This window comes from Tiliqua scincoides, chromosome 1, assembly GCF_035046505.1.
Source record: "Tiliqua scincoides isolate rTilSci1 chromosome 1, rTilSci1.hap2, whole genome shotgun sequence".
Classification (NCBI taxonomy): domain Eukaryota; kingdom Metazoa; phylum Chordata; class Lepidosauria; order Squamata; family Scincidae; genus Tiliqua; species Tiliqua scincoides.
The window spans coordinates 272,289,343-272,302,185 of NC_089821.1; the positions used below are offsets into that span (position 1 = coordinate 272,289,343).

At 43.6% G+C, this 12,843-nt stretch overlaps 1 protein-coding gene across 3 annotated transcripts in view; it reads right to left on the reverse strand.

The window, feature by feature from the left end:
- CCDC88A (coiled-coil domain containing 88A) overlaps nt 1-12,843 on the reverse strand; it is a 156,626-nt gene that overhangs the window by 21,572 nt on the left and 122,211 nt on the right. For 2 of the 3 annotated variants that reach the window (XM_066626036.1, XM_066626027.1), the window contains exons 26-29: nt 6,154-6,237; nt 4,939-5,142; nt 4,575-4,646; nt 3,494-3,574 (exon numbers count right to left, since the gene is read on the reverse strand). In XM_066626036.1, the coding sequence (XP_066482133.1) occupies nt 3,494-3,574; nt 4,575-4,646; nt 4,939-5,142; nt 6,154-6,237 (441 nt within the window). The remainder of the gene's footprint in view (nt 1-3,493; nt 3,575-4,574; nt 4,647-4,938; nt 5,143-6,153; nt 6,238-12,843) is intronic. The other variant, XM_066626045.1, reaches the window with a different exon arrangement.

The window sequence follows — 12,843 nt, forward strand, 5'->3', positions numbered from 1 at the left end:
CCTCAGAAGGCATGATGGTATGGTATAAAGCAGCCACCGGTGCATCTACTTTGGAAATTTGCAGTGTCCAAAGCAGCCACTGGTGCATCTACTTTGGAAATTTGCAGTGTCCAAAGCTTACTGTGGTAAAGAATAAAGCTTACCAAACAATTTTGGTGTGTGCTTCTTTTGCACAGGTACTGCTCACCCTTCGCACCTACTAGTTCAGGACGGAGCGTACGAAAGGAAAATGGCACCCGAGAAGTTCACCTCAGAGGCCTGAGATAAATTACTGAAGCTTGGGATTGCTGGGCAGGATGGGCACTCTATTTATAGAAGGTGCCTGCCTTGCCCCCAATGAGCAGAGCTCGAAGTGTGGGCAGAGGAGGCCTGTCAGCTCCTTCACTTCTGCCACAACAGCTGTGAGGCGTGAAGTTTTGGGACCCATTTGGGTCGCGGTGGCACTTGGAGAACGAGGCAGTGGGCACCATGATTTCTCTGGACCGTCGCTGCCTTTGCCGCTTGACAGACTCAGGCAAAAATAATGCGGGGGAGCCTTGAAGCTCCCAGCACAAATGTGCTTAATGTAAACATTTAAGTTCTCGCCGCAGAAGCGGGCCCTTGAGGGAGCTTCACCGCATTTTCCCTCCAGTGCCTTAAAGCACTGGCCCCTCAAGGGGCGAGAAGGAGGAAAGTAGAAAAACAGTTTACTTCAGAGAAAAAAGAAGAGTGAAAAAGTCCCTCAAAATGAGGGAGCAAAGTGACTTGCGATCTCTTGCCAGGGAGGCAAGGCCGAACTGGGAAATGAGAGCCCACTGTGTAGAGGAGGTCATGTGACTTGATTAGACCCTGCCTAGCAAACACAAGCCACCTTGGGTGCCCTTTGGGGAGAAAGGCGGAATACAAATCCAATAAACGAACGAACGAACGAACGAACGAACGAACAAACAAACAAACAAACAAACAAACAAACCCGTACTAAGGAATGCACCCTTCCTCCATTGGAGAACTAGAGATAATTCTGTTTCCATCACAGGATAACTTGTTCTAATTACCAACATTTTGGAGTTACAGTGATCCACAATACAGGTGCAACCTATTTATCCACGGATTTTTTATCTGCAGATTTGTCTCAAAGCAGGAATGAAAGCAGGGGGAACTGAAAGTCAAACACACCTTTGCCCTGGAGCTGGCTCCATTTCAAGGCAGCCCAAAACACTGCAAAAAGGCTCCACCTTGAACAGGCAGGGAAATAGCCCTGGAGCCATGGAAGAGGTTCTCCTTGCAAAGGAACAGTAAGACTCCTGGAGCCCCTGAGCCAGCCAAGGTTGAAGAGGGGAAGGGGGAGCGGAAAACCTCTGTAGCCAGAGCACTTGCAGCAAGGTGGAGTGCTCTCACTCACTCACACACACAGGGGCAGGTGTAGTAGCAACAGAGAGGACTGCTTTAAAAAACTCAGTGAGTGTTTCCCAATTCCCCCCCCCTTCAGACTATGATGGTGCAGGCTCTCTGTGCTCCAGCCTATGGAAACAAAACAGCCCAGCAAGCAAGTCTTCCCAGCAGGCCAAAGCATGAGATTTAAGCTACAATCCGATCCACACTTTCCTAGGAGTAAGCCCCACTGACTAGAATGGGACTTACTTCTGAGTAGGCAAGCATAGGACTGGGTTCTCAGGCTACAACCTGATCCACACTTTCCTGGGAGTAAGCCCCATTAACTACAATGGGTTTTACTTCTGAGTAGAAATGCATAGGACTGGACTCCTAAAAGCTCAGCATCCCACCTGTGAAAGAAGGGGGGACAGCTGAGTACGGAGCGGAGGAGGGGAGTGGAGGGGGAGGCAAAGGAGTGGAGGGGATTGATAACAGCTGCCTTAGTTTCCTTCCAGCCCCAAATGTCAGGCTGCATTGTATTTGCATAACTCTATGGAATTTAGCACAACGGGTTTTTTCTTAATTGCACTGGGTCACGGAACGGAACCCATGTGAATAAATAGGCTCCACCTATTTATTCAGTAAGTTGCTCTGAAACAATATGAAGAAAGTGTCATATAAATCCAATAAACAAATAAGGCCCCAATCCTATCCAAAACACCCCTCGCTGATGCACACTCGTCAAAAATGCATGCACTGCATCCTATGTTGGGGGAGGAGTATTGGGCAGCCTGCAGGAGGCAAGTACTTTTCATACTTACCTCCTGGTAGCTGCCTTATTTCCAATGAGACTCCTCAGACACCAGCTTACTTTGGTGCTGTATGTCCGAAGAGAGGAAAGGAGAAGGGAGATTTGAAAAGGAGATAACATCCAGTGTGCACCATCTCAGCTGGATCCACTCCTTCCACCTTCTCACTGCCCCCAGTTCTTTCCCCTCTTTGCCCAGAAGTGCCCCTGTTCCTCTCACTCTCTCCCTACCCATATCCACCACCAACTCACGTGGGGCTGGTGGATGCTGCTCTTGCTGCTGGCAAGCACTAATGGCTGCCAGCGACTGGGGGGCCTTGCTGCACTCACAAGGCATTGGCATTGGCAAGCACAACAGGATCCAGGCACTCACACCTGTGCCGGTGGATATGATTGGGTTGTAAAAAGCTTAAAATAATAAACAATACTACAGCTGGACCTCAGTTTCTGTGGGGGATCTGACCAAACCCTTCGCAGATACCAGAACCTGTGGATAAGCAAATCTGCAGGTCAGGTCCAATATAACCTCCAGACACGACTGGAGATGTTCTCCGGAGACTTTTCTGAGGCCTGGAGAGGTCGCACAGAGGACTCAGAAAGGCCCCTGGAGGTGTTGTAAGTTTCTTGCACCTTCAGAAGGGGCAGGGGGGTTTACAAAAGAGTGAATAAGATTCAGTGTGTGCCATTCCCAATTCCTCCCCCTCCCCACCCAGAAACACCCCTATTCTTCCAACTTCCGTTCCACCACCCACCCCCACTGCTGCCTTACTTGGCACCAGTGGATGTCCACGCAGCCACAAGTAATGGTGCTAGTGGCCTCATTGTGTTCAGTGGCAGCATTGGTGAGGGTGACAATGTCATGCTCTGGATCCAGGCACTTCCGCCTAGATCCTGCTTCCACTGGCAGATTATGCATTCTGCTTATGAAACCAATCTGATAGGATTGGGCCATGTGAGTATGATGCCAAAAATTTATTTGCTCCTTCAAGCAAATTTTAATGCACTTTTGATTTTCTGTTCTAAGATGAGATTTGTTAAAGTATTCAAAATTATTTGGAGGTATTTTTACCCCCTACATTTGTCTGATCTATGTTTAAACTTTGCAAGTACAGCAAACTGCACCAGTAAGGGAAAAGTACAGACTATATGGCAGAAAAAAAAGAACCACATATTAAGAACTGCATTATTCATTTAATGATTTCCATCCTATTCCAAAGTTTAATTTAAAAGGAATGCAGTGTATAAAATGATCAAAGGAAAAAAAGGAATGAATTGCCCACCACCACACACCAAATGGATGAAGCATACGTGTCAGTTTGCCTAGAAGCATACCTTTGACTTCATGGAGTGAGGCATTATTATTGCTATTGCTAGTGGATGTTCTGCCACTATCAAGGCTGGCTGGTCTGGAAGCTAAATGAAAAAAATCAGTAGATAGCATGAAGCACATACCCACAGCAGATGACACTATGCCTGGTACATTCTGATCACAGAATGCTCCAAGGCAGGAAATCATGCACTACTGGTACTGCACAAGCTGAGCATGTTGACTGTCAATGTGGCTTCTTATAAGTGAGAAAAGCGTGTTTCAGGCAGCCCAAGACAGCACTTTAGAAAAGTGTACAACAGGAGCAGGAATGTACAAAGGAGGAAACATAAAAACAGAATGCATATTTAGAATTAGAGCTGGTTTATTGGTGGGGAAAACCAGAATTTTAAAAGGAACAGCACACCAACATGCAGAAAACTAATTGTGATTATGGCACTTACAGCATATTTGACATGAAACTCTGCACACTGCAGAAATGCCACCAACTAGAGGAGAAAGAGCATCTGTACAGTTAATGTCCTGCACTCCTAACCAACACAAGCACAGAGATATCATTAAATCTGTTAAATAGCATTAATTTAATGCTATTAGATAGCATTAAAACAGAAGCACAGAGATAGCATTAAATTTAAAAGGTGTTTTAAAAAGTTACACTACTATGAGTTAAATTGGTTTATATTCACTTGTAGATTTATCTTAACTGTGATTTCAATTGAAGTTTTCTGCAATTTCAATTTCACAATTATGTTAAAACTTGTTGCAGAAAAAATACATCAATTTATACAAGGTTAAATTTGAAAAACAGATTTGTTAAATATAGTTTTTACAACCAAACTGCAAGATAGGTTTGGGGGGGGGGGGGAAAGAAATTTGGTTCCTGTTCAGGTGCACTTTACTCTCAGTTTGATGTGTTTAAGAAAGGCATTAGGGTGACAGATGTGAGACAGATAACATACAATTTGATAAGATGCGAGAGAGAACATGCACACGTGCACGCTGGCCATTTCCTATTCCTGGACAAACTTCATCAGTACTCCAATAAGAGGTCTGCTGTTCCACACTCCTTTAAAACACACATCTTACCATGAATTCTTGATCCTGTACTAGAATCATCACTAATTCCTTGTGGACTTACATCTTCAAAAGATGTAGCATCTGGATAGGAAACAAACACAATTTTGTTACGAACACATGATTTTTAAATATTTCAGTCAACAAAAAGATAAGACATTTTGTCAAATTGACCATTATTTCAGTAGACTCATACTTCCTCCAAAGAACTTTATAAATACAGCAACTTTTTCCCAACCAATTGTTCCACTGGTCTGCAATTCAATTATTCTAGTTCTGCTGGAAAATAATGTGAAAAATGGAGCACGAACAGATTCCAACAATGCTATTACCACCAACACAACCACATCACACTGTGAAAAGGTTCTACCTATACCTTTATTATTAAGCAACTGCTTGGATCTCAAGCCTGCAGCAGAGTTGACAGTTGCAAAGTTGATGGATGTAGTAGAGAAGGCCATAGATCCCAATTCCTTTCTCCTTTTACCAGTAGATATATCATCAGGACCCTCCAGATGCTCAGAACTACCTGTCCATTGTCCTCCTGATAGGACCATGGACTGCACCAGGTCATTCATGGCTGGGATGTAAATGAAAGCAAATGAATCAGCATGGTTCAATGTTTTTTTTTTAACTGACTTTTTGCACTGTAAAATGCTTCACATTTTTCTAAGTATCAAAGCATACTGAAAGCTACAGTCACAGGTTCATACTGGTTACAACATGCAATTGGCTAAATGAATGAAAAGTGTTAAAAAGCCAAAGCCTTCTTGTACAGATGATTGCAATTGCTTTTTATTAGCTAAACCGCCATGCTTGAGCTAGGAGTGCTATACAGTAGATATGTTAGAAGCTCTGATATGTTTTGCAATGAGAAAATGGAATGAACAGGGTAAGATGAGCAGAAGTGCTAATACAAAGTCAGTGTTGCAATGATTAGGGTTTTATGTTCAGTGCAGGTTTCTGCAGAATACTCTACATTGCATGACACTAGAGAAGAATCTGAAATAAAATGCGTCCTATGATAAGCTACCTTTATGATGCTATACACATTGCCAGATCCCTCCCCCAACTTTTAAAAGAGCATACCATTGAAAAAGTAGTGACAAAAATATGTTCCCTCCCCAATCTGAAATGATAAAACATTTGTAAAGAATAGTACGGCTACCATTTATCTCTGCTCTGGCTTTTAACCAAAGATTTTATAGATTTATAATTTAAGTTTTTATAAGACATATTACAAAGGGTGGAGTTCAAAATTTCCAAATGTATTGAGTGCACTGTACTTTTATGTACACATAATTATGTATTTTTGTTCAAATATGTGCAATTTTCCATAAATTGAACATATACGTGTACATTCATTTTGTGTGTGTAAGTAATAGGCATTTGAGTACGTATACACCTCAAGTGTTACGTGCACCGAGTACTAAGGTGTTTAAGAAACATTGCTTCAGCTCCTTGTATTATAGCAGGACTTGCACTTTACAAAATAGGAAAAACAGCACAGTCCTGGGAAAAGGTTAGTGAAATTAGTAATAGAAGCCAGTGTAGCCATTTAAAAAGAAGCTGAACTGTCATAAAGTCTTACACATGGAGCGACGGTAGAAGGCCTTCATTTTGTCTTTTTCCTTCGGTCTGTTCCTCAAAAAGGGCAGTCTTTTCAGTGCAACCACTTTTATGTCATAGCATAAGGAAAAACGGAAACGGGAAGATGAAAGAAAAAGGGGAGAAGAACAGATGGAAGTTAAATGTTGGAACTAAGGAGAGAAATGAATGTTTGCGTTTCCACTAGGTTTCCACTAAATGCTATTAACCTCATGCTTCTGAATGACAATGGAATATGAAGCCTCCATGGTGAAACTTTTAATACAACCCAAGAAACATTGGAAACCACGTGAGGAATGTAAGAAACTTTTTATAGAATTGCTAAGTCGCTGAAAAAACAAGCAAAAAAGGTGTAGATTTTTGAGGGAAGGTAATCAAAACTCAGCCAGCAGATTTTCTGATGGAAAAGTATCTTGAAAAAAAAAAAAGTTGGCTTGTTGAATAAACATAATTCAATAATGTTATTTTCAAGTCTTCCTGTCAAGCAGTTGCTGTTTTCTTTTCCACATTAATGGCATGTTTTAGATGTGACTAATTTAAGCCCATTATATTGAATTCAACTACCATGAGTGCAGCAGCAGCAAAACTTATCTTTTTTTTTTTTTTACACATTATCAGATCCTGTATTCACCATTTAAGATATTCATAGGATGGAATGAGAAAAGCTGTTAAAATATGACAGAAATCTACTTTAAATATGAATTCCTGATTAAGTAATATACAATACTGCTATTGGGGAAAACAGAAAAAAAATGATAGAACAAAGAAATGAACAGAAGAATATCAATGACAGTGTGGCAACATGTGCAGGAAACATTAAAATCAAATATGCAATACCTGCAGAGAGAATTTAAAATTCCATGTTATAGAAAGATTTCCCAAGTTTCTGCCAGAGTTGCAATCCTGAGCAACAGAACTTTGAAACTAGCAGACATCTGTATTACAGTGTAGCATTATTACCAATACAAAGGATGTAAACCAAGGGTGTGTACAATGTCTTAGAACAGTGTTTGTCTAAGAACCCTCAATGTTTGTCCCCCTGCCATGCCACTTTGCATGGTCCATTTATTGGAAGAACTATTGGAATGGCCAGTGGTGTTCCTGGGGGTCCCAGTGACCAGGGCAACCCCCTTTTTCGCCCCCACACCCCCTGTTCCACCCCCCAGCCCCTGACCCAGAAGTAATTGCGGTGACGTCATCATCACCGCAATTACATCCGCGCAGCTACCTCCTCCGTTCCCCCTTTGAAAACAAGGGGAAACAGAGGAGACAGCCGAGGCTCCAACTGAACCATGCTGCTTGTAAGCGGTGTGGAGGTCTCCACTGGAGCAGTTTGGGGCCACTGGAAGCAGCCCCAGACCGCTGCAATGGAGACGTCCGCGCCGCTTACAAGTTGCAAGGAAGGCTCTGTTGGAGCCTGGGAAGCGGCATGCATCTTCTCTGAAATAGGAGGGGGTGTGCGCCGCTTCCCCTCTGCCTCTGAGGGACACCCAGGAGCGGTGTGGAGAGGCAGCGCCTCAGTGCCAGACTGGGCTGCCCCCTCTCCGCTCCTCTTATAGAAGGAAAGGGGATTCCTAGAGAGGAAACACGTTGGGAGATGTGACTCCCAGCGTGCTGACGCTCTAGGATGCCTGTCTTCTATGCTCCGGAGGCAGGGAGAAGGCGCCCCAGAGAGGCAGCATCGCCACTCCCAGCACGCTGGAGGATAGCAGATGGGCGTCCTAGAGTGTCAGTGTGCCAGGAGTCACATCTCCCAATGTGCTGCTTCTCTAGGGCGCCCTCTCCCTTCCTCTGGAGGATAAGAGACGGGCACCCTAGAGTGTCAGCATGACAGGAGTCACGACTCCCGTTGTGCTGCCTCTCTAGGGTGCCTTCTCCCCTCTTCCGGTGGATAGAAGATGGGTGCCCTAGAGCATCAGCATACCGGGAGTCACATCTCCTGACGTGCTGCCTCTCTAGGGCGCCCCTTTCCTCTCCTCCTATAAAAGAGGAGGGGAGAGGGGGCGGCCCAGTTTGGCACTTAGGCGCTGCCATACAGATAGCTTCTCGCTGCTTCACCACAGTACTCCTGGGCGCCCCTCCTCTGTCAGGAGGATTCTTTTTTCTTAAAAGGACAGAAGCCGGCGGAGCTGCCAGTTTCTCTCCCTTTAAGGAAAAAAGGCAAACAGGCGACAGGGAGGGTGGGGGAGACTTGAGAAGGCACCCCTGGAGGGTCCAGTGCAGATGGACAAAGGTCTACCCAGCCACCTGGACATCACATCCAGAAGCAGCATAAGATCCAGGACACTCCCAAACTGTGGAAACGGTCCTTCAAAGAGAGTGCCACCCACCCCAAAAAATTCACAATCCACCGACTGAATAACAGGTCTCTTGATCAACAGTGCCTGTTTTATCTGGATTTAATTTCCATTTGTTCACTCTCACTTAACCCATCACTGACCCCAGACAGTAGTTCACTATTTCTACCACCTCTCCTGCACTGGATGAAACAGAAATACAGAGCTAGGCACCAAATTGCATACTGGTAACACCCAACCCAAATGATCTGATGACTTCACCAAGCTCCTCAGATCGGCTCCCTGAAGCGATCGCGACCTGGTGTCGCAACTATATTATATTTAAATATTGTTAAGATTGACATTCAACTCTTCCATCATTGTGTTCAAAGTGGCTTACAAAAATGCAATCCCAAAACAAATATAACTATTTTTAATGTAAATGTAATGAAATACACATATTACGTGTTTGTTTTGTTCACGATAAAATTTTGTGGTAGACATTTGATGCTGAAGAAACTGCCCATCCATAAGACGCTTTATTATGGGTAGGCAGGCAGCACAGACGCTTTCCCACTGAGGCAATATACGTAACTTCATACTGACTTTTACTATGCAAATCAGATATGGTAACACAACACAAAATAAAATACAAGCATAGGCACCCACCCTTAAGCTGACCCCACAGGTAAGTCGAGGGCAGGTTTTGAGCCAACAATCATGGAATTTTCTATGGACCCCTCGGACAAGTCAGGGGTTAAACTTAGGGGGGTGTCTAACTATAGTTTTATCTGATTTTACCTGAGGCCAGATCCTAAAAAAAACCTACCACTAATTGTTACCTAAGAACTGTAGTCTCTAATTTATTAAAAATATAGTAAAAGATCATAAGATACATTTTTATTCTTTTTTAAATTCTGGTCTTCACCACCTTTTTGTAAAGACTATCAGAGTAAGTGTGCTGTAAACTACACACTAGTAAAACAGTGGTTCCCAACCTGGTATTCACGCACTCCCAGGGACACTCAACAGGACCTTTAGGGGTAATTGAAAAAGAATGAAATAATGGCAGAAAAAGGCACTCCGTGCTCCAGAATGCCTTGCAAGGCAGGAATGCCTTGCAAGGACCAGCAAGGCAGGAAGGGAGGTAGCTAGTTGGCTGTGAAAGCCCCACCAATAGTTAGTTTTTGGTCATCAATTCATCTATGAACCAATGATTGAAAACCATCACAGTAAAAAAGCTGAAACAATATGAAAAGTGATCAATCACCCAGAATTTCTCAGCACACTTCTAGTGCAAAACAGTGCAAAGGCAGAGTCTTCTGTTCTTCAAGCAGATGAAAAGAGAAAATATGTGATGAATACATGGAGTCTGGGCTTTCATATGGAGGAGATGAAGGCTTGTATTATTAATTACAAACATTTTGCTAATAGGAAGGGTACAATTTATGGAAATGGGCTGCCAAGGGATATGCGAGTGAAAAAGGTTGGGAACCACTGCAGGAGAACCATGAATCAAATCCACCTTTAAGGTGTCTGGCTCTACATACAACATACAACCCATAACACATAACTGAGAGTGTGCAATTCAATTCACAGCAGAGAGATGAGATATTTGCAACTCTTTTTATGCAGAAGTAGACCCACTGCTTTTCATGGGTGTTATTCTTAAGTAATGGTGCACTGAATTGTAGCCTGGGAAGGAGGGTCCCATCCTGGTGTTTCAAAAAACAGACCTGCTTTGCAAGCATTTGCCAAGCAGAACCAGGCTGCAGCAGAAGGAAGGAGAATAAAATGTTAACTTTGGCTGGAATCTCCCTGGAAAGTAACTATAGCAACTAAGGAGGTGCCTGCCTGAGCTGAGCAACAGCTCAACTGAGAAAGGAAACTGTTCAGAGTTGAAAGGCTCTGCCCTCTGATTGACACAGAGATAAAGTGAAGTGATAATTGGAGCTGGATTACTTGGCAAAAATTTCATGTACTATACTTGAGTATCCACCGTAATCACTGGGAATATGTTGGAAATACATAAGGTGGACCCCACCATCTAGTTAAGCAAGAATCCTTAGATTTAACTTTTGCCTGCATCCAAGTACCTAGTTTGTTTCTGTGTCAGGTGGACAGGCTGAAAAAAGTTTGAGTGGTTATAAATGTATTATAAGGACTGCCCATATAGTGAGCTGTGCTCAATAGTGAGAGTTATCCTAGTAATCTACTGGGGCCAGAGCAAGATAGTAAAACATGAGCTCTGTCTGCAAAAATTATCACACTATAGACAACTGAGAATTCTAAGCATACTTGGGGGAAATGTCTCCAATAAGAACATTCTGCAGTAAGTGATTTAGGCCAAAATCACATACAGTGGGCCCTCCTTATTGGTTAGCATGGGAAACGTGGGCCTTCCAGTTGCATCTGGGAGGACTTGTCGGGTACAGGGAGGTTGCATATGCCCCCTGTTCCCCAGAAGCCCCCCTGGTTAAAGTTAAACTTCACACTTTAAATTTCATTGAATCATTTCCAGCTAGTGCAGAAGACCACATTTACTTGCTACCTCCACCCCCACATAATCATATAATCTAGCTCACACTGTCTTGCTATTAGACTTGGATGTAATCTAATCAGTATAATCCTAGACTGCTCCACTGCAATTTCTTACACCACTCTACACTCTACTCTAGGGATATCAAGCAAAAGGCCCATGGGCCAAATGAGTCCCCAGGAAGCAATTTATCCATCCCTGGGAAGCAATTTATCTGCTCTTTTAGCAGAGCTGCTTCTGCAAAGACATTAGTTTGCAGCTCAGCAGCTTAGAGGTGCTCTGTGAAGTGACATCTCGGCAGAAGCAGTGCTGCTGAAAGGCTAGTCTACCTGATAATTGGGCTCTCCCAGTGCCTCAGCAGCATCTCCTTTCTCCCTCTCTCTCCCCCCCTTGATCTGCCCCTTCCCCCTGTACCCTTCCCCCCTCTCCTTCTGAGACCTCCTTCAGTCTCCCCCTACCAGCGCCTCAGCAGAAGCTGTGCTGCTGAAAGGGTGGTTCTGGGAGAGTTCAATTATTACAAGGGCCAGATAAAGAGTTTTGCTGGGCCACATCCAGCCCACAGGCCTTATGTCTGACACAACTACTCTAAAGCAACCGACAAGGTCAGGGAAAGTCTTGGCAGTTCTAATTAATTCTAAAACTGAAGAACAAACTTTGCAAGAATGTTGGTAAATGTGAAGACCCTTCTGAAGGAAAAAGGAATCACCCCAAACTGCTCTTGCCCTCATCAGAGCAAAAGCAATGACAACAGGGAAAAAGGTGGATGGATGAAGTTTCCCTGTATCTGAAAAATAACCTTGCCAACTTCACTGAAGAGGAAAGAGAGATGGTAAAGATGTCCGTCAATGACAAGGTTTCATCCTACAAAATTCTGTATAGTGAGGAGAGGTTAAAAAAATGAAAATTCAAACATGTGCAATTCTCTAGAAATGTGGTGGATGGAGAACTTTAAAGTGTTTCAGACAGAACAACCATGTTCACAGGTAACCTAACAATGCAAAATGACTGAAATGAGATTTTAACTCTCTCTGCCTGCAAGGTCATTAATTTAAAAGTCTGATAGAAGTACAAAAGGTCCATTTTGGTTCTTCACATATGGAGGTACACATGCACACCAGCAGTGCAAAAGAATCAAAAGCACATATGAAATTTGTTATAAATCAATCTTTTATAAAAGGAGAAAAATGTGGCATGTGTGAAATTAATGGACAGCCCAGTCCAAACTTAGAATTGAGCAGGCGCAGGCCTTCCTGTGCCACTTCTGAGTGTTGCAGAAGTGTGGTAAAGGTACTTTTGCACTTACTTGGGAGCCAGTTGTGCTGGCTGGGCTGGGCGGGATCCAGACTGCACGAGCTGGCACACATAAGCATGCACCAGGTGGTGCATGGGGTGGCAGGAGGATAGGACCTGGGAGGGAGGTGGAATCGGCGGCAGCAGCACACAGTGTATTCTAATCCCCCTCCCGGCTAGCCCACATTACACTGGGTTTATCAGATGCCAGCTATTAAGCTGGCGCAGATCCAAGTAGCCCCATAGGACAGGCTAGAGTGTTACTCAAGGCAAGAAGAAAAATAACCCCTTACCCCAAGGCAACCTCCAGTCTGCTCCTAATCTGCATAGGTTACAGAGTAGACCATATGGTATGGTATACCGGCACAGGTTAAGATTGCACTGTAATTGTCAAACCTTTTCAACATGTTTTTACTTTTAAGCAATGGTCCAGTAGGATTGTTCTATTCAATAAAGTTAATATTAAAAAAACCTAACCACCTCTATATTCTCTCTCTCCCAACTTTCCCTTACATTGGCTGTTCCAATGTTTAAAAACAGAGTTGCAAGTATTGGTTGAGAAGTTTGT